At 37.2% G+C, this 22,385-nt stretch overlaps 1 protein-coding gene across 11 annotated transcripts in view; it reads left to right on the top strand.

Annotated features, from left to right (window-relative positions):
• cacna1c (calcium channel, voltage-dependent, L type, alpha 1C subunit) overlaps positions 1-22,385 on the top strand; it is a 181,982-nt gene that overhangs the window by 131,716 nt on the left and 27,881 nt on the right. For 7 of the 11 annotated variants that reach the window (XM_073867656.1, XM_073867673.1, XM_073867675.1 and 4 more), the window contains exons 10-29: positions 4,197-4,287; positions 7,677-7,703; positions 8,112-8,272; positions 8,393-8,618; positions 8,695-8,896; positions 8,973-9,093; positions 9,573-9,687; positions 10,349-10,473; positions 10,915-10,980; positions 12,856-12,985; positions 13,088-13,217; positions 13,305-13,364; positions 13,472-13,578; positions 15,219-15,306; positions 15,418-15,525; positions 17,965-18,017; positions 18,106-18,252; positions 18,346-18,547; positions 18,641-18,799; positions 18,889-18,999. In XM_073867656.1, the coding sequence (XP_073723757.1) occupies positions 4,197-4,287; positions 7,677-7,703; positions 8,112-8,272; positions 8,393-8,618; positions 8,695-8,896; positions 8,973-9,093; positions 9,573-9,687; positions 10,349-10,473; positions 10,915-10,980; positions 12,856-12,985; positions 13,088-13,217; positions 13,305-13,364; positions 13,472-13,578; positions 15,219-15,306; positions 15,418-15,525; positions 17,965-18,017; positions 18,106-18,252; positions 18,346-18,547; positions 18,641-18,799; positions 18,889-18,999 (2,429 nt within the window). Of the gene's footprint in view, positions 1-2,130; positions 2,200-4,196; positions 4,288-7,676; positions 7,704-8,111; positions 8,273-8,392; positions 8,619-8,694; positions 8,897-8,972; positions 9,094-9,572; positions 9,688-10,348; positions 10,474-10,914; positions 10,981-12,855; positions 12,986-13,087; positions 13,218-13,304; positions 13,365-13,471; positions 13,579-15,218; positions 15,307-15,417; positions 15,526-17,964; positions 18,018-18,105; positions 18,253-18,345; positions 18,548-18,640; positions 18,800-18,888; positions 19,000-22,385 lie in introns of all 11 variants that reach the window. The other 4 variants (XM_073867683.1, XM_073867681.1, XM_073867666.1 and 1 more) reach the window with 1 other exon arrangement.

Below are 22,385 nucleotides of genomic sequence, written 5' to 3'. Positions count from 1 at the left end.
TGTATACAGAAATGGTTAAAATGAAGACATTCACCCTTAAGTATGTGCTAGAGTTTTTTATGTCCTCTTATACAATAAGTATAAGTACATACTTATACAATAAGTATAAGTACATATTTATTCAATAAGTATAAGTACATACTTATACAATACTATACTCTTTTTGAAAATTAGCCATGGTTTTACTACAGTAAAAAACAAAAACATGGTTATTATGGTTAAACCCTGGTTGCTACACTGAAAAATATAATCGCTGGATTTACAAAAAAAATTTAATACAGTACATCATTTTTGCATCCACTTTTTTAAGTAAGTTTTACATGGAATTTTAAGCAATTTAAGCAATTAAGCAAAAAAGTGGATGCAAAAATGATGCACTATATTTTTTAGTTAATACAGCCTATTATTTTATACCGAGCCCCTAAGGTGACATCTAAAATTTAGTTTCATGTGCTCACATGAAACTTTCATGTGCAGAATTGTTTTTTAAGTTTAGTTTTGCGTGCTCACGTGAAACTTTCGCACGCACAAGTGAAAGCGAAAGTTTCACGTGAGCACACGATAGTTTCACTTGTGCACGCGAAACTAAACTTTATTTAATTTTTGCTCCATGTCCCCTTAGGGGCTCCGTGTTTTTAGTCCACTGCCTAGTTAGTTATATTTACTAAAATAGTTCAAGTAGTTTTAACCAAAAATGATTAATTTAATTTCCTTTTTACAAATTTGACATGATCAAATTTAGTTGAATTTACTAAATAAGTGTTAATTTAGAATTACTCACCTTTTTGTGTTATTTTTACTAAAATTTGTTTAAAAAACAATAGTTTTAAATAGAATTTACTCATTTTATTTAGTTAAATTTACTAAGCCACAAAATCATTGTGTACAAATTGATTATGGTTTTGCCATAAAAAACAAGATTACTGTAGTAAAACCCTAGTTTTGCCAATCGTAATCAATACACAATAACATAATAAAAAACTTCTATTGATTAATTTATAAAATATTATAATTTTTTAAATACAGTATATACTGGTTTCTGATTTTTAAAAGCTTTAGGGCTGGGTATCGCGACCAATTTGGTAATTCGATTCAATCCTTTTTTTTGTATGGTTTTGATTTGTTTTGATTTTGATTCAGTGCAATATCAGATAAACACAAAATGTATGAATTTTGAAGTGTAAATGTGTTTACTAAAAATATAAAAAGTCCAATTTTTACTTTAAAATTCATAAAAGTTTGTTCATCTGTGAAGACTTACTTGTTGGATAAAACGTGTTAGTTTCATAAACTTTTGTGAAACACAGAGCTTATTTTTTGCGATTATCCAAAAGTCTATGGAAAAAATGCATGGGAACCAGTGTCCCGCTAACTTCCGGTTTGGCCTACAAAATCACGTCATTCCTGCGGCACTCTATTGGATTTCAATTTCTGAACATTTCTTTATAATAAGCAAAAGCTACCAAAAGTGTGTGCGTGTGTGGACAAAAGGTTCAGTGGAGATCTAGATATTTTCCTGTTATGTTAGTTAAGGATTTTGGGGGAGTTTGTTTAAGCATAATTGGTTTAAAATAATAAATAGTAGTTGTGGGGAAGTCCCTACAAGAATATATATATATATGTATATATATCTTTATATATTTTTAAAAGCGTATGTGTGTTTATGTATTTAGACTTATTTTAGAAGTTGGCCTTTCAGAGCCTGAGATTTCTCAGTCTGAGATCAGATGGGAACACACATGCCTCTTTAACTTCAAACACATACTGAGATGCAACTAGTGGCGGAAACATGTCATTGCACCACAGCAATGAAACTGTTTTTATTTACAACTTTAATAGTAATACATAAAATCAACCTAAACATGCCGTGTACTCAGATGCTCTCTGACTCCACGCTTAGGGTTTGTGTGTATACTGAATGCTGCTTACATGTATCTACATTTTAGACGGCGCCTCTGACATGTTTGTTTGTTTGCTTGTGTTTTGTCTTGTATTGGATGTGACTGCCTCAGTAATAAATGTTTAAGGTAGAGTGAGGGCCTGTGGCGTCTCGACCTCTTTTCTGTGTTCTTTGTGTGTGTAAGTGTCTGTCTGTCTATGACTGTTTTAGTCTTGCTCTGTTGTTTTCAGGAAAGACTCACCGTTTACAGTACATCCGTGGGGCAGTGAAGAAAAAAGCGGCTCTGCTTCGTAAGGCGTGTGCGTCTCCAAAGCACCCATGGTTTACTTTTAAGTGTGCATGGCAGAGGCACCCTCAAACCTTTTGCGCTGACCCCTCGGCCTACCCTCCTTTGCCTTAGGCAGGGCATTCTGGGTGCGGCAGGGTGATGGGTATCCTTAGTGTTCTGAATTAGGATGGGCATGAAAATCTGTGTTTTGAAATTTTAACTGATTGTTTTGTTTGGGTGGTAGAAGTTTGTCTGTTTGAAATATCTGGACTTTTAGCATGATGATTTTTTTTTCTCCAGGTATTTTAATCAGAGTCAGATTTTTGTGTTAAATTTCAAAAACACACCAGGCTTGTTTAGTAAGCGAGCTGCATGCGATTTCCAGACAGAAACGGTTTTGCTGTGCACATCGTGTTTTAGATGGCGATTCTGAGGTTCTGATTTGTCTTGGTGAGATGTTATTGAAATAAGGATCATGGGTATTTCTCCTAAAACTGATGCATGTGCATATTCGGTCCATGCTTGGATTGTTTAGAGAGAAGTTGTGTTTTAGCTGCAATATCTGTAAAAAATAATTACAATAGTAACGATTATTGTTTATCTTTTTTTCCAAAATACATTTGGATATGCGTACTGATGATGTAATGTCACATCTTGACATATGTAATCCTTTCTCGGAATATCTGATCACTGTAATCCCATAATCCCATTTCCAGGGGCAGTGTAGTCTTGATAATAATGTGAATTTGTTTATGATTGACAGATCTAAGAAAGAGAATTAGGGATCAAGGTCAGAGCAAATGAAAATGCAGCATGAAATTTAAAGCCCCTGCTTGAACCTGCCCTCTATGCATGCTAATAGGCTGGAATCTCAGCCCTGCATGTTGATAGGTAGATTAGCATTGTTTTGGTTTACAATGTAATGTTTTACACGGCATATATGAAGGGGTGAGTTTCTTTGTATTATTTCATGTAGTACTACCAACATTTTACCCAATAAACAAAAATGATGTCATTGTTTATTCACCCTCAGGTTTTTACAGACCTGTATACATTTGATCTTCTGAACACAAAGGAAATTTGTAATCAAGCATGACACAGGAGCACCACTGACTTCCATAGTAGGAAAAATAAACGCTAAGGAAGTGCTTAAAAACGCTTAAAATATCTTCCTTTGTGTTCAGCAAAACAAAAAAAATGTATACTGTACAGGTGTGTAACAACCTGAGGGTAAATAAATAATGATAGATTTTTATTTTGGGGTGAACTGTCCCTTTAAGTGCTGTTGATGCTTAAATTAACCAAGATGATTGTAATACCTGGAAAAAAACTGTTTTATAGGATTCCTATTTATAATATCTGTTTACTCAAAAAGAAGTTGCTTGACTGGCGCGGGACCCTCTGAAGTATGCAAAATTTGCCATCATTGCTTGTGGGTGTGCAATTGTACAATGGGGTATTGAACCAATTGAGACTTGAGATGTAAATACCATGTGACTAATCGCTCTGAAGCTGCAGGACACTGATGTCATTACAGTACTGGCTGATTGCATCACAAGATTTGTGCACATACTAAGCCCATCACTGACATGACATGACATGACAGATAGCAAATAAATAAATAATTTCATTTCACGTTTATTTGAGATTTCTAAAAAGAACCTGTATACTCTAAAAAATGGTGCTAAATAGCACTAAAAGTGCTTCACTGGCTTGTAATCATAGGGAACCTATATAGCACCTACAGTATGTAGCAGGACTGTAGCACTACTATAACCAGTGAACCACTTTTAACACCTTTTATGTATAATAATATTGTATATAATTTACATATTGTGCACATCATGATTCTGTACAAGTTTTGTTTTTTTTATTTTTTTGCTGGTTTAAGTCAGTAACACATTGTTTGTGTGTCTTAGTAGAGATGTGCAGTAAGCAGCCATAGATGAGCACTGATGAGAAGATGAGTATTATCTTTGCTAGAATTCATCTCTCTTCTGTCTCTCTCATTCTCTCTCTCTTTTGCAGTGAGTATGCCAGCTAGTGAAAATGAGTCTGTGAACACTGATAATGCTCCAGCTGGAGATATGGAAGGAGAAACCTGCTGCACTCGTATGGCGTAAGTCTCCACAGCATCACATTTCTCCCATCTTCTCTTTTCCTTTCTGATCTTTAGTTTTTCTCTAGATCTATTTTTGCTTTTCAGGCCTATGCAAGTATTTATACTCTATTCCTCTTGGGTTTCACTTTTGTGAGTTTTTTATTAGTTTATTTATGATTTATTTTCAGACCCTTACATAAAGATCTTAGTTTGAATGTCATGCACTAGTTTAAAAGGTTTTGAATGCTAAGTTACTGCTTATTAGTAAGCATGGTTAAAGGGCCCAATGAGTGGCTTCTTTCGCTCCCGTGATCTTCAGTGTCATACTTTTAATGTGCACTGTGTTGTCTGCAAACTCTTTCTGTCTGCTGTCTGCTGTTGTCAGTTCAATTTGAAAGAACATATCAGACAGGAAGACACTTGTACTTATTGGTGGGGTAAAACTCTACTGCGTGCTACAGTTACTGTAGGTGTCCTGCCACAATACCCCATAAACACACATACATACATGCAGTATATAAACAACAATATTATGCATGCATAAATCCCACATTAAAAGACTCATATACTTCAGAATATATATAATTGTAGAATATATAAGTGATTACTAGACTTTTAGTGAAATTATAAACTTTAGTCAGTAGTCGAAGAGTCGCAGACTTCAATTTTTTTACAAAGATAGGATGCAGACACACAAAAGTATCTATCTATCTATCTATCTATCTATCTATCTATCTATCTATCTGTCTGTCTGTCTGTCTGTCTGTCTGTCTGTCTGTCTGTCTGTCTGTCTGTCTGTCTGTCTGTCTGTCTGTCTGTCTGTCTGTCTGTCTGTCTGTCTGTCTGTCTGTCTGTCTGTCTGTCTGTCTATCTATCTATCTATCTATCTATCTATCTATCTATCTATCTATCTATCTATCTATCTATCTATCTGTCTATATGTCTATATGTCTATCTATCTATCTATCTATCTATCTATCTATCTATCTATCTATCTATCTATCTATCTATCTATCTATCTATCTATCTATCTATCTATCTATCTATCTATCTATCTATCTATCTATCTATCTATCTATCTATCTATATATCTACACCCCACCATCCGCCCTTGCATCCATCCATCTATCCTTCTATAATTTATCTATCATCTGTCTGTCCGTCCATCCATCCATCTATCTACCTACATACCTACACCCCACCCACCCATCCACCCTTGTATCCATCAATCTATCAGTCTATAGTCTATCTGTCATCCATCCATCCATCCGTCTATCTACTTATCTATCTATCTACATATCTACCTACATACCTACACCACACCCACCCACCCATCCACCCTTGCATCCATTCATTTATCTGTTTATAATTTATATTTATCCATCCATCCATCTATCTACCTACCTACTTACCAACATACCTACATATCTCTATCTATCTATCCATCCATCCATCCATACATCCATCCATCCATCCATCCATGCATCCATCTATCTATGCATCTATACATCTATCTATCCATCTATCCATTTATCCTACTTGCCGACCCACCTACCTACACCCCACCCATCCCCCATTCCATCATCCATCTATAATTTATCTATTATCTGTCTATCATCTATCTATCACCTGTCCGTCCGTCCATCCATCCATCCATCCATACATACATCTATCCATCTATCTATCCATCTAGCCATCTATCCATCTATCTATCTATCTATCTATCTATCTATCTATCTATCTATCTATCTATCTATCTATCTATCTATCTATCTATCTATCTATCTATCTATCTATCTATGCATCTATACATCTATACATCTATCTATCCATCTATCCATTTATCCATCATCCATCCATCCATCCATCCATCTATCCTACTTGCCGACCCACCTACCTACACCCCACCCATCCCCCATTCCATCATCCATCTATAATTTATCTATTATCTGTCTATCATCTATCTATCATCTGTCCGTCCGTCCATCCATCCATCCATCCATCCATACATCCATACATCTATCCATCTATGTATCCATCTATCCATCTAGCCATCTATCCATCTATCTATCTATCTATCTATCTATCTATCTATCTATCTATCTATGCATCTATACATCTATACATCTATCTATCCATCTATCCATTTATCCATCATCCATCCATCCATCCATCCATCTATCCTACTTGCCGACCCACCTACCTACACCCCACCCATCCCCCTTGCATCATCCATCTATAATTTATCTATTATCTGTCTATCATCTATGTATCATCTGTCCGCCCGTTTGTCCATCCATCCATCCATCCATCCATCCAATCTCACCCAAGCCACCCACCTACCTACCCACCTACTTACCTACCCACCCAGTAAGAGGATTTTTTAAGTGGGCTATTGACACAAAATTTCCACCAGATGTAGCCATCAAGCCAAATATTGAATCCATACAAGGAGGTCGGGACATTTAGGTGTACAAGTTGAGTCGTAGTGAATGGAGTGAAACGGCACAGGGAATAAGTATTGAACACATGAAGAGAACAAGGTGCAAAATGGCATAGAAAGCCAGGAGATCACCAGAAATCTGTCAGTATTGAGAAAGAAACCCTGCCCCCTATCAGTACTAATTAATATCAGTTGCTTTAGTCCTAATTGATGGCCTATAAAGGCTTCTCATTACCCAGGAGGCACACAGGAAAGACTTCATGATGGGTAAAAGCAAAAAACTCTCTCAAGATCTTCGTAATCTTATTGTTGAATAGCATCTTGATGGCCAAAGAAACAATGAAGTGGTCAGTCAATCACCTGACCTAAATCCCATAGAAAATATATGGAGAGCACTGAAGATTAAAGTTCATAAAAAGGCCCAAGGAACCTTTAAGATTTAAAGACAATTTGTGTGAAAGAATGGGCCAGAATCACTCCTGAGCAATGCAGACGACTGATCTCTCCATACAAGAGGCATCTAGAAGCTGTAATCACCAACAAAGGCTTTTCTATAAAGTATTAAATAAAGTGTGCTCAATACTTATTCCCTGTTTCATTTCACTTTATTTATTATGACTCAACTTGTATACTTAAATTTTCTGATTTCTTTTTATGAATTCAATATCTATCTATCTATCTATCTATCTATCTATCTATCTATCTATCTATCTATCTATCTATCTATCTATCTATCTATCTATCTATCTATCTATCTATCTATCTATCTATCTATCTATCTATCTAGGTGGCACTCGGTTGTTCTGCTCATCATTTTTTGCTCCACATGGGGGCGCTATAATGTACATACAGTATGAGCAGGGCAACTGACTGTCACCCCAGATCTGCTGTCTCTGTGGAAACACTGTCCTTCATGATGTCTTGTCCGTTCTGTATGTATAATACATTCTGTTTTCCATTCCAGAAATAGGATCTCCAAATCCAAATTCAGGTTAGTACATTACATACCGTCTGAAGGCAAGGATGCCTTCTTTACTGCTCTTCATGCCTTATATATGTGTTTGCCTGTTGGTCTGTGTGGTGTTTTTGTTGTATTTCGATGTCAGTGTTGTGTTTTGATCATCACGGTTGCCCTCTAATCAATAGCTGGACACCCAATAACAGGTTCAGACTGCTGTTGTTATACTGTTATTAGATTTGCTTGATGCCACAAGAATTAAATAAGGGATCTATTTCAGTAAAAACACACTTTAATTATTATAATTCCAGAAACAACTTGTTTTAATAAATTAAAATTACATAAATCCCTGCTAATAACATTTGCAATATTTACCTATAAATATAAAGTATCTTATACCCCTCTCTCTCTCGCTTTGTCTGTCTCTCTCTCTTTCTGTAGTCGATATTCTCGGCGGTGGAATCGGTTGTGCCGTCGCAAATGTCGCGCAGCCGTGAAGTCGAACGTGTTTTACTGGCTGGTGATTTTCCTGGTATTTCTAAACACACTAACCATTGCCTCAGAGCATCACCAGCAGCCAGACTGGCTCACCGATGTACAAGGTAAAGTAAATGAATGTACTGTAGTTGTTAAACATAAACAGCACAAAATCTTCAAATATGTACTTCAAAGTACAAAGTACATTTCTTGTTACTGAATGTAATTGTTGTTTGCGTTTACAGATATTGCCAATAAGGTGATGCTGGCTCTCTTCACCGGTGAGATGGTGCTGAAGATGTACAGCTTGGGCCTACAGGCGTATTTTGTCTCCCTTTTTAACCGTTTCGACAGTTTTGTGGTGTGCGGTGGGATTCTGGAGACCATTCTGGTGGAAACAAAGATCATGTCACCTCTCGGCATCTCCGTGCTGCGCTGCGTCCGCCTGCTTCGCATTTTCAAGATCACCAGGTTTGTATCAGAGACACGTGTGCCGTATTAAGCACACGAGTGTGATTTTGTATAAACTTATACTGTTTTCTTTCAGGTACTGGAACTCTCTCAGTAATCTTGTGGCGTCTCTGCTGAACTCGGTGCGTTCGATCGCCTCCCTGCTTCTCCTGCTCTTCCTGTTCATCATCATCTTCAGCCTGCTCGGCATGCAGCTCTTCGGAGGAAAGTTCAACTTCGACGAGACGCGTCGTAGCACCTTCGATAACTTCCCCCAGTCTCTTCTAACCGTCTTTCAGGTTCGCTGCAGGGTGCAAGTGTCCTTACAAGCAGCTTGTTTGATCTTCGACTGATTTTTTTATCTTGTGATGGTAGATTTTGACGGGAGAGGATTGGAACTCTGTGATGTACGATGGGATCATGGCATACGGAGGGCCGTCTTTCCCCGGAATGCTCGTCTGTATATACTTCATCATTCTCTTCATCTGCGGAAACTGTATCCTCTTCAACGAAATGGCACTTAAAGGGATGCACATGTTTTATGGAGCATTACATGACACAAAACAAAGCAATTCATTACACACCTTTTACTCTTTAACGCTCATCTAGCTACAGCTATTATTTTTTCAACTAATGTAGCTACCGCGCATATCTTATCTTCCAGAGGAAGTAAGAATTTGCTCCAGGATGAGATGTTAAATTTTAATGCACAACTGAATGAAACTTTAATTTTTAATGAACAGCTTTTAATTAAGTTGCTTAACAAAGTATGCTTACCATATATAATACAGCATAAATTAAATAGTATACAACTACTTACAAACAAGACACGATAAGCAAAACGCAAGCTAGTCTAACATAACATGACACAAAATAATATGACAAACACTAATCAAATGCGATTTTTTATAAATCTTTCAAGTTATACATTTTTATTAGCACATTTCTAGCAACCGTTCCTTAACTCTTAACTAGACATCCTTCTGAATGTCTTCTTGGCCATTGCCGTGGACAACCTGGCAGATGCTGAGAGTCTGACGTCAGCGCAGAAAGAGGAAGAAGAGGAGAAAGAGAGGAAGAAGCTTGCCAGGTTCAAATGAGTGCTTAAAACCTTCCTATGAGGATGTCCTGTCTGGAAACTAATGAGCTCATTAAGACCATATCAGTTATTACTCCATTAGTTTAACACTTGAAAAATTAACTATAATTTAACAGAGGTTTGGCGCTTCTAAAAGACTTTAAAGGCGGGGTACATGATTTTTTAAAAAAAATTGGAAAAGGGAGTCGGGCCGAGTACCAAAACACACTTGTAGCCAATCAGCAGTAAGGGGCGTGTCTACTAACCAACATGATTGCCTGGGTTGCGTATGTGTGGGGGGGTCTATCAAAAGAAGGTCCAGATTCTATTGGGGTAGGGGCGTGTTTATTTAGGTGATTTCAAACATCAACATTTGCTTTCAGAGATCATGCACCCCGCCTTTAAATGCAGGTGCTTAAAGGGATATTTCAGCCCAAAATGAACACAAAGATATTTGTAATCAAGCAGAAAACAAAAGCACCAAATCCTACTATGGAAGTCAATGGTGCTTAAAAGCGATTTGGTTACAAAATATCTTGCTTTGTGTTCAGCAAAATTAATACAGGTTTGTAACAACATGAGTGTGAGTAAATGAACCAAAATTTTCATTTTTGATCTCTTTTAAGCTCTACGTACAGACATTTATGCCACAATGTCTGTTTTTGTCTTGCAGAACGGCTAGTCCGGAAAAGCGGCAAAACTCTGAAAAACCTCCGCTGGAGGATGTGAAAAAAGAGGAAAAGATTGAACTGAAATCCATCACCTCCGATGGAGAGACGCAGCCTGCCACCAAGATCACTAGCAAGAAGCCTTATGTTGTAAAACACAGACTACAGTACAGCACTAGATCTCTGCTAAGACAATCGCTGTAGTGTAAAAAGCCCACAGTGGGTTATGCTAAAACAGAATCATCATAAGAGACACTAATGTGCAATAAACTAATTTATTGTTGATCACAAAAACAACTCTTACGCCAAGGACTAGAGTTCATTATGGCTGACTGTAGGCTGTTTAAGTAGGCAATTTGGCAGATTAATATACAAATCAATTAATGTACGGTCACAGGTGTGCATATATAAAATATTTTACAACAGCAATGAACGTGCCTCATCTGGACAAAATTTACAGTCTTATTAATAATCTTTTACTTACAGACTGCGCACTCCAATATTTATACAGCATACATGCAGTAACTTTGTAACGAATTGTTTTTAATTCTGTTTATGTGGTTTTAGATCAACATTGATGAGTACACAGGTGAAGAGAATGAGGAGAAGAATCCATATCCTGTGAATGATTTCCCAGGTGTGTTACAATGAACAGAAACCACACAAATCTGTTCAATTCAGCTCGGGGAGCAATTAGTTCCTCGATTCCTTCAAAGATTCCTTCTGACTTACCAAACTTTACCACATTTCTCTGTCCATTTATATTTATTTGGTTTATTTATTTGCTAGTATCTAATATGCATGAAAAGTAGATAAAAAAGAACAGACGTCTGGAAAAGTAATGAAAGTATTTTCCCACAAGTCAAAATTTAAATAGGTTATCGTTAAATCCTTAAAATCATTATAAATCATTAAAAAAAACAAAGAAGAGAAAAAATGAATTAAAAATATATAAACAAAGAAATTAACATTTTAAACGGCACCTATGGTGTGATTCTTGTTTTTAAATTTTTAAAGTGTGTATTAGTACATGTTAACGATATGCAAAAGGTTTAAACCCCAAAGTAAACGATGACGCGAGTTATCGTCTCCAACGTAAATATTTTTCTTAGAATACAACAAACACAGATTGTAGGCAACAGTTTACTTCCTGGGATTGGTGATGTAGACAAGACCGACATTATCATAATTCCTCCCGCTTCAGATTGAGCCTGTAAATTAACTCCTGTTAGCATTGCATTGTGAGCGAATCTTTCAAACATGGTAAGAGGCGTCACATTTCCGGCTGACGTCGGAGGTATTCAGGCCAATCACAACGTACAGATTAGCTGGCCAATCAGGGACACAGCACTTTTCAAATCGATAAATTTTGTGCAAATCAGTGCGTTTCAGGAAGACACCGATATTTGGCGCTACAAAAATGTGTGGTATGTGGAAAATAATGTGTTTTTTTTTAACAATAAACCATGCAAACACATTGTATTATACCAAATACACAAAATAACGTTATTTTTTAGTAATGAAATAGGTGCACTTTAAAGAACATTGTATGAAGGGTATTGTAAGGTCTTGTAAAGTTATACTAGAATATATATATATATATTTTTTTATAGATGTATGGTTTCTAAAACAGTGGATAAGAGCTTGTTTGATAGTGACAATTTAATCTAAAGTTTCTAAAGAAATAGAAATAAAAATTCTAACAACACAATTCTGGAAAGACAGACAGGATACACTGTAAAAAATTCCTCGTTGCACTTAAATTTTAAGTAAATCAACTTGAATTAATTTCAACTTTCTTCACTAGTAAGGAGTTGCTATAAATTATAAAAATAAAGTTGAATTAGTTTGTTATTTAAACTTTATTTTTATAATTTATAGCAACTGCATAGATGAGGATTTTTTACAGTGTAGTTTTATGTAATATGTACTAGCCCAGATGATGTTGTAGGATGACAGAAATTGTTGCATCAGGGGCTTAATTCTTAATTTAAAAAATTGAATCATATTTCTTTCTGTTTAAAGGGGACATATCATGAAAATCTGACTTTTTCCATTTTTAAGTGCTATAATTGGGTCCCCAGTGCTTTTATCAACCTAGAAAATGGGAAAAAATCAACCCAGTAACTTAGTTTTGGTGAGCCATTCTCTGCAGGCATTTGGTAAAGGTGGGTCATTGCAATTTGGCTCCCCTGGTGGTGTCAGAGGGGGATAATACCGCCCCTTGATCTGCACTATTTAACCACGGCACTACCATTTAGTGCAACGATTAGCTCATTTGCATTTATAAGGACACACCCAAAAATGTCACATATTTGCTCACACCTACAAAGTGGCAATTTTAACATGTTATAATAAATTTCCTATATGGTATTTTGAGCTAGAACTTCACATACGTACTCTGGAGATACCAAATATTTACTTTACATTTTAAAAAGTCTTGTAAAATGTTCACTTTAAGTAAAATAATAGGAACTGTTTAGAAAACAATGTTTTTGATATTACAATATAGGAGAGGACGAAGATGAGCCTGAGATTCCAGTAGGACCCCGTCCTCGGCCACTCTCAGACATTCAGCTGAAGGAGAAAGCCGTCCCCATGCCAGAGGCCAGAGCTTTCTTTATTTTCAGCCCCAGTAACAAGTACGAGAAACCCAGACACACCTTCACACAGTATTCACATCAGTGCAATATTACAAGCTCCATTTCCGAAATTTCTCTCAAACACATTTCTTTCTTTCCTAGGTTCAGGGTTTTGTGTCATAAGATTGTAAACCACAACATCTTCACCAATTTAATCCTGTTTTTTATACTGCTGAGCAGTATTTCACTGGCAGCAGAAGATCCAGTGAAGAATGACTCATTCAGGAATCAGGTACACACAAACCGACACGCACATCGTATTTGTAGCCCTGCGTTTATGAGGCTTTGATATACGTCTGTCTCTGTCTCCCTCTGGTAGATTCTAGGCTATGCAGATTATGTGTTTACAGGGATCTTCACCATAGAGATCATATTAAAGGTAAATGCATATGTTAAAGGTACATGTCACCCAAACATTTCATGCTATTATCTATCTATTATATCTAATCCCCTATTGTCTCCCCATTTGTGTATTTTTGCTTTCAGATGACAGCATATGGAGCGTTCCTACATAAGGGTTCATTTTGTCGAAATTATTTTAATATTCTGGATCTGGTGGTGGTCAGCGTGTCTCTGATCTCCTCTGGAATTCAGTGAGTACCTGCACACTTTAACCGCATACTAACATACTAACAATGCTACTAGCAGTGCTTCTCATCACAAAAGTAACCTATCCTTATTAAAGGAACAGTATGTAGGATTGTGGTCAAAACTGGTACTGCAATCACACAACTGGTGGTCAATACACAACATGACAACATAAACATCAGTTGAGGGCTGCAACTCCACTTTTTAAATGACAATATCCTGGCCAGACCACTGTTGTGAGTGATATAAGTATTTGAAATGAAAATTATTTCTTAATGTCTAGTGACATATCAAGGCTTTGTTATGATTAATTGATATACATTTCTTACATACTGTTCCTTTAAGTAATATGCATTTGGCAGACGCTTTTATTCAAGCGACTTACAGGGCATTTAAGGAATATGTTTTATTTGTAGCTATATTCCCTGTGAATCGAACCTATAGAGACAGAGCGCAGCGCGTCACAACCTGAAAACCACGCCCACCGGGGGGGAAAGCAATCCAACCGTCTCCATTGACTTTGTATTGCAAAAGGCCACCTCCTTGTCATTTCTGGCTTATAACAAAAAACTGAATAATGCCTAAAAGCTGCTTTGTGACAATATGTACAGCTAACAAGCCAAAGAACACAGAAATAAGTTTTTATAAGCTGTCGAGCCGTAAAACCCAGCTTTTAAGGAGAATAAAGTGGATCGCCAACTACGTTTCCCCCTATTGGACGCAGTTTTACTAATAGGAGTACTATGAAAAGTTGCCTGTTTCCATTTCTGTGTCTAAACGCTCGTTTTTTGAAGTCGACAGCTTATAAAAACGTATTTGGTTTTTTTTTGGCGTGTAAGATGTACACCTTGTCACACAGCAGCTTTTAGGTATTATTCTGTTTTTAAGTTTAATCTGTAAATAAGTTTTACAAAACAACAAAAAAACGAGTGTTTAAAGACACAAAAATGGATACAGGCAACTTTTCATAGAACGTCTATTAGTAGAACTGCGTCCAATAGGGGGAAACGTAGTCAGCGATCCAATTTATTCTCCTTAAAGACTGGGTTTTACGGCTCGACAGCTTATAAAAACTTATTTCTGGGTTTTTTGGCTTGTTAGCTGTACATATTGTCACACAGCAGCTTTTAGGCATTATTCAGTTTTTTGTTATAAGCCAGAAATGACAAGGAGGCGGCTTCTCGCAATACAAAGTCAATGGAGACGGTTGGATTGCTTCCCCCCCCAGTGGGCGTGGTTTTCAAATTTGCATAACTGCGCTCTGTCTATATAGTACTATGTGCTCTATTCATTTATGTTGCCTAATTCCATACTACAGTATATAGTAGGGGAAAAGCAGTAGGCGATGTAAGTAGTATGTCTGAAATCATAGTATTCAAAAAACTAACTGGATGACCTACTACTTCCAGCAAGATTTAAAGTGTGCATTTGATGGGTACGTACTGTCCCATGAAGGCTCACTTGTTAGGACGACGTACTGTACAGACTATACGTTGCAAGGCTTTGCGTTCGACTGTGCACGTACGTTCTCATACACGTAAAAACAGACTTTACTCCGGGCTTTACTGGTAATGTTGTGTTGTTGTCATGTGATCAGTAATTAGCTGGTCTGATTGGTGCTGCTGGACTGTGCTGTGATTCACAGGTCAAGTGCCATTAATGTAGTGAAGATTCTCAGAGTGCTGAGAGTGTTGAGGCCCCTGAGAGCAATCAACAGGGCCAAGGGCCTCAAAGTGAGTCTCTCGCTCTTTCTCTCACATTCTTTCCAAAAACTTTGACACACTATTTCTATATTCCGTAATAATTATTATTAATTTAAATATGGCTGTGTTTTGTGTCCACAGCATGTGGTCCAGTGTGTGTTTGTAGCCATCCGCACCATCGGGAATATTGTCATTGTCACCACTTTGCTGCAGTTCATGTTTGCCTGCATCGGTGTACAACTCTTTAAGGTGAGGTCCCCTATCTCAACATTAACTTACTGTATGTTATTGTTTTGCAGATATCCAGGTATAATCATTTAAAAAAAATTCACATTTTCTATGCTGGGAATCAGGCCTGTTCGGGAAAGTTTGTTAAAATATGGGAAAGTGAACGTACCGATAGCTGAGGGCATAATTATATTAGCCAAAAATTAAATAACACACACACTATGCAGATTTGATGAATGATAGGACTTTGCTGGAAATCCACTGAACTTTTTGGATTTTTGTGGATAAGTCTATGGTATATTTGAAGAGTTTGGTTCCAAAATGAGCTAACTTTGTTTTTTTAATTTTTTCAAAAATGTTGTTTTCCACTCTTCGTACATTCCACTTAACTCTTTCCCCGCCAGAGTTTTTTTTAAAGATGCCAGCCAGCGGCAACATTTTTCATGATTTTCACAAAAGTTTCATGCAGAAAATGTTCTTTTATAAATATATAAACATAAACCCCATTCACATAGACCTTTGGTCCCAGAAAATACCCGTAAAATTGCCAGACAAGGGTCTGTGTGAACACAAACTCGTCCCGTTAATCTTTTGGGATCGTTGCCGGAAAGAGGACCTAGTCAGATACACAGAAAACCCTCTGTGTGAACAAGAAGCCAAAACAATGCCGTAATGGGCGTGTCGATGATGTTGTAGGATGCATAACAAAAGTTATGGTTCAGCTCCTTAAAACGAGAGATAACATGCATATAAACATTCACCACGAGAAATATTGCAAACTAGATTGAAGCAGTAATCAGGAAATGATAAATGAGACGCATAAACAATGACGCACCTGCCGTAGTGAGGATGCGTGTCATGGCAACATGAAGTTGGTTCAACTCTTTAAAATGAGGGATTTACAACATTCACGATGAGAAATGTCAGCAAACTGGACTGAAGCAAATATCAGGTAAGTTAGCTCATTACTTATTGCAATGAAGCGGAGATCATTCAGCAGCATAAAAGAATATCGCTTCACGTGCTCATTTGAGCTATAATAAACGAAAATTCCCGCGCGTCATCCCAACAAGATATATATCGTTCAGCTCCTCAAAATGCGTTTTTTAAATGCATATAAACAATCACGATGAGAAATGTCTGAAAACTGTATTAAAGCAGAGATCAGGGAGCTCGTCAAATATCCTCTCTGAAGCTGAGATCCTTCAGCAGCATTAGAACGGCGCGTCACGCACTCCTTTATAATCTTATCATAAACAAAAATGTACGCGAGTGGTTTCTGGAGAGAGAAATAATAAATAATATGCAAACTTCAGACGCTGCGTAGAAGAGAGGGTGGGACTTTCAACAGATCACGTGTATTTCCGGGACCATAGATGCCAGGTAATCATGGCAGTGTGAATGAACAAAAAATGTAAGGATTCCAGAAAAATCCAGATTGCCTTTCCCGTGTATTTTCCAGAATGTCTGTGTGAAAAGGACTATACAAACTTTCAACAAAAAAAAAAGATTCATCCTACCTTCATTTGTTCTCTCTTTATCACCTCTTAAATGTGAGTAGGTTTCTTCGAAAAAACAAAATTTTGAGCAAAGAGCTGAGATAATTCCATTTTTGTGAAGGACTTTTGATAGAGATCAGATTCAGAGCGATCTTCAAAACATATACGGACATACAGCTGTTTGCCCTAGGGTTATACTTCCAGGTTTTATAAGTTGTGTAAGAGCGCAACCTGGTGGATAATAGCGGTATTATGGATTGCCGGAAATACTCGTAATTGGCAGGGAAGCATTTTCTCTTAATTGACGAGTTAACTCGTCAATGGCGAGGAAAGAGTTAATATCAATCAAACTGCAGTTGGTTTGTTTTGATTTAAGCCTTCATAACTAAAAAAATACAGCTAAGTATCACAATAAAAACATGATAACATAATAATGAACATGTTTTGACAAAAAAAAATCTCGTTTCGGAACCAAACTCTTCGTAATAGCCAACAATTCATTGTATGGGTTTAAAACATATTTTGTAAATGTAGCATTCTGTAAATATATAAAAAAAATATTTTTCATTTGTAATGTGTTTTGCTAAGGACTGCATTTGGACAACTTTAAAGGCGACTTTCTCAATATTTCGATTATTTTTGCACCCTCAGATTGGTATTTGCCTAATATCTTTTCCTAACAAACCATACATCAATGAAAAGCTTATTTATTTACCTTTCAGATAATTTATAAATCCCTTATTTTGTGGTCCGGGGTCACAAATGTTACAAATGCTTTTATGCATTTGGCAGACTCTTTTATCCTATCCAAAGTGATAAACTGTACATTAGGATAAACATTTTTATAATGTGTTTTCCCTGAAAATCGAACCCACGACCTTAGCGTTGTCAATGTTATGCTCTACCAAAAATAAAATAAACAATTTGAATGCCCTTGAAATTATGTTTGCTTGTTATCCAGGGCAAATTCTTCTACTGCACAGACACCTCTAAACAGACACAAGCAGAATGCAGGTAAAATCTCTTTATCTGGGAAAACCAAGCTTAACAGTAATAAACTGCAGTCCAGGAAACAGTGTATGCATCTGTGTATGCGTTCCAGGGGTTCTTACATATTGTACAAAGATGGGAACGTTGGGAAGCCAGAGAAAGCTGTGCGTTCATGGGAGAACAGTGACTTCAACTTCGATGATGTTCTGCAGGGCATGATGGCACTGTTCGCTGTGTCCACCTTTGAGGGTTGGCCAGGGTATGACACCATGTTGAACACACTACTTTATATTAACATAAAGACATGTATTCATCGATTAAGTTAAACTGAATAATCTGTTTTCCCCCACAGGCTCCTCTACAGAGCCATAGACTCCCATACGGAGGACATCGGTCCTATCTACAACTACCGCGTGGTCATCTCTATATTTTTCATCATCTACATCATCATTATCGCCTTCTTCATGATGAACATATTTGTAGGTTTCGTCATCGTGACGTTTCAAGAGCAGGGAGAACAAGAGTACAAAAACTGTGAGCTGGACAAGAATCAGGTATTTCTTTGATTTTCTGCACAATAAATGATGCTTCAAAAGTCATATATTTGCATGCTATAGAAATATGTCACTGTATATGTGTGTATACAGCGTCAGTGTGTGGAATATGCCTTGAAGGCCCGCCCCCTGCGCAGATACATCCCTAAGAACCCCTATCAGTACAAAGTTTGGTACGTGGTGAACTCCACCTACTTTGAGTATCTGATGTTCACCCTTATCCTGCTCAACACCATCTGCCTGGCCATGCAGGTCAGTGTGCTTAGCCGTGCGCTTACTTCACAAATATATGTTAAAATAGTTAAAAGACACTGATGTTTTGCTGATTTGTGTGTTTATAGCATCATGGTCAATCTCAGTCTTTCAACAAAGCCATGAATATCCTTAATATGTTATTCACCGGGCTCTTCACTGTGGAAATGATCCTCAAACTCATCGCCTTCAAACCCAGGGTACGATCTACATACATGTTTTACTCAAGACACACCCTTCACAAGCCCCACCCTTAGATACTTTATCCTACATGATTTGTAAGCCATACATTAAAGGTGCAGTGTGTACATTTTAAGAGGATTGGTTGACAGAAATGCAATATAATATGAAGAGTTTGGTTCCAGAACGCAAAAAATCCATTTTGACTAATTTGGGTAAAAACGTGTTTTCTATACCAAGAAAGTAGATGAAAATCACTATTTTCTTTCACATAGCATCTTTAGGTTATAAAAACATTAAAAAATCCATAATTTGCTTTTTAAAGATTTATTTTAAAAACTTTTTTTTCCCCACAAAATGCAATAAATCCAAGTTTTTTCCTCCAAATGCTATAAATCTATAGAATGTGCATTCATCTTTGCCATGTAATATTCATTTAGTTGACTAGTGGTATACACTGATAAAAAAAAATTAATGGCATTAATCAAAACACTTACTTCATATTAAGATCACTGTCATTCCTGCAGTTACAGTATATAGCGATCAGCTGTAAAATGTTTTGGTCCTGCTCAATTTTCGTTGACATCGAGTAAAATTTTTCATAAGATCCTCTGGGGTCAATGTGTTAGCATGACAAAAGCTTGAGGCTGTCGTGTGAGAACAAGCAACAGTCGGCATTTTTCTGTCTCCCGAGTGCCTCTCACGTAAATTATTAGATTTTGATGGCTTGCGTTTCTTCCCCGCCACAGAAAACCACCACAGGTTTATCAATGCCATCAAAAAGTATCATTTTGTTTTTGTTTGTTTGTTGATCACGAAGTACAATGTAGATGAGGAAAACTAGGATTCTGTGTGTGTTCATCGCGACGCCATTGTTGTTTACAATGCGTGGAATGGTGCGCTGTGATTTGTTGAGCAGATTTATTGCATTCTGCAGAGAAGGAGGAGTGCCGTTATCACGTTTTGGGAAAAAGGGAGAAAAGATGACAGAATAACATGGCAGATATTGGATTTTGCGTAAAATTAAGAATTTACTTTTTAATACTGACTAGTTAAAATACTGATTTTGGTGGTAACTCATTTTTTTATGGCCTTTGTCGCGTTTTGAAACCAACTCTTCATATACATAACTATGTTTTTGGTGATATGTTGAGCCGTTTTTATTAGGGGTGTAATGGTTCAAATTACTCACGGTTCGGTCCGTATTATGTTTTAGGGTCAAGGTTTCGGCGTGTTTCGGTACACTTTGGTCACAACAGGCATCTTTACAAAAATCAAAACATAAGCCATTTTTAACCTCTGCCAAAATAAACTTTTTCACTTAAGAGCACTTGTATTATTATACTACATGTAGCCTACCAACTTTACAGTAACTTCAAAATGCACATAAAATAGCTTAGAACACTGGCTTACTTTTTATATTTTATGCCACTATCTTCAAGTTTTTTCGCAAGAAGATCAGTTTGTTAACATTTAAACACGAAGGCAATGTGTGCTGTTTCTGTCTCACCTGCGATCGCGTGCTATCAACAACACCCTGGTGATGATGGCGTAATAAGCGACTCTTCATGTTAGATGCATTGCCTTAAGCATACGGCACTCGCGAATTTTACAGTTTTGTCCACGTTTTCTTGACAGTAGACTTAAATGAAGCTGGCGGTGCCTCTATTAGGGGGCTTGCACACCAATGCTTTTACCGCCGCAGCCGGCGCATGTTTTCTATTGATTCCAATGAAAACTCAGCGTTTTTCAAATAAGCCAGCAGCTAGCGTTTTTCCGCGCTGAAAACCGGCGCTCTGCGTTTTTTCCGCTCTTGGCGCTGAGCGTCGAGAGTTGAAAGAGATTCAACTTTGAGTGAAAAGGTCCGCTCGTCAATGTCAGTTCTCACACGGCCATCCAATCACAATGGAGGAGGGGCGGGACATTACCATAGCAACCAACCGGCTCACAGTTCAAGTATCAGAGTTACCAAAGTGCTCGGCTGAAAAACAGCTGGCATTCGGCGTCCTCAAGGCGTTTTTAGCCACGTTTAAAAGTTTTGGTGTGTCTAGCCCCTTAGCGTCTTTTTTGTGCTAAACGGTCCGCGGCACACAAACGCACACACCAACACGTGAGGAGGAACGTGAGGTTGGCAACAAATTTGCATAGCATACTATGAGTTGATTGGACAGGTACTCTCACGTAAATACACGCAGAGCTTATTCAGAACCATACATTAGCAGTTTTATGCGTTGTTTTTTTCACCAAACTATATTAGAAATGCGTGGTCGAATTAAAGACGGTGACTGGACAATTTAATTCTTTACCGAGAATCGTTACACCCCTAGTTTTTATTACGTTACTATATTCTTCTTCGTCGTCATTTTTTTTTTTAGAGGTAGCTTGCATCATCACTGCGTAACAATAATATATGTAAGGAATAATTGACGACGGGCCATTGAATTATAAGAAAATAATGCACATCCAAGGTGCAATGCGGCACGACGCGAAGCCGTTACATCGCGGGTGTGCATTATTTTCAAATAATTCAAAGGAACGGAGTCAATTATTCCTCTTATACCACGGTTACCACAAAAATTGCTTTTCTAATTGATTTTCAAGACATTTGACAAGTTAGGTGTGCGGTTATCAGAAATTAATGCATACCCACGGAACATTTCTCAGCCAATCAGAATACAGCATTCAACAGACCCGTGGTATAAGCAATAATATATAATTTTACTGAATAATTAAGTAAATATAATGTATCTTGGTAAAGAAATCGCATTGCTTTGACTAGCTATTATCTCAGACGATGACATCACTGCGTGCTGCGGAACCGGCGGACTGAGTCGATGGTTGCAGTTTCGCAACCTAAATGCCAAATGGCACTAAAGTTGACACACTGCACCTTTAAATGAATCAATAATGATTTTAACAGAATACATTCTGAATTTATTGAGCTGTACAATTGTATTTTATGAGTTTAAAATAGTAGTTTGTCTTTCTTGATATTATGATCTGCACAATCACACTACCTGTATAAGATAGTCGTAATATACAGTAGATTATGCTCTTTTCAATTTTGTTTAACAAAGCAAGAGACGTCTGTAATGTCATTATGGCTTGTAGGCTGTACAGTACATTACCCAGCATGCACTGAGTGAAACAAGTTTTCTATTGTGTCACTATGTGCTGTTTAATACCCACTTTTGCAGGTGTCCTCCAGGCAACAAGACATTCATTTTGTTTATATTTTCTCTTTTCATTTCTTTTTGCAACTCGATAATACACTGCTTATCATCCGAAATCTCAGACCTCCCTTGTTTAATCTTACATACCTTTGACCTGAATTGTTTTACTATGGATCACGGCCCAGTTTTGCCCCACACGAGGATTGACGATCACGTTTGACTAAAAATATTTG

This window comes from Misgurnus anguillicaudatus, chromosome 1 (genome assembly GCF_027580225.2).
Source record: "Misgurnus anguillicaudatus chromosome 1, ASM2758022v2, whole genome shotgun sequence".
Classification (NCBI taxonomy): Eukaryota; Metazoa; Chordata; class Actinopteri; order Cypriniformes; family Cobitidae; genus Misgurnus; species Misgurnus anguillicaudatus.
The sequence above is the reverse complement of the archived record's forward strand: the minus strand, read 5'-3'. Positions and strand labels throughout refer to the sequence as shown.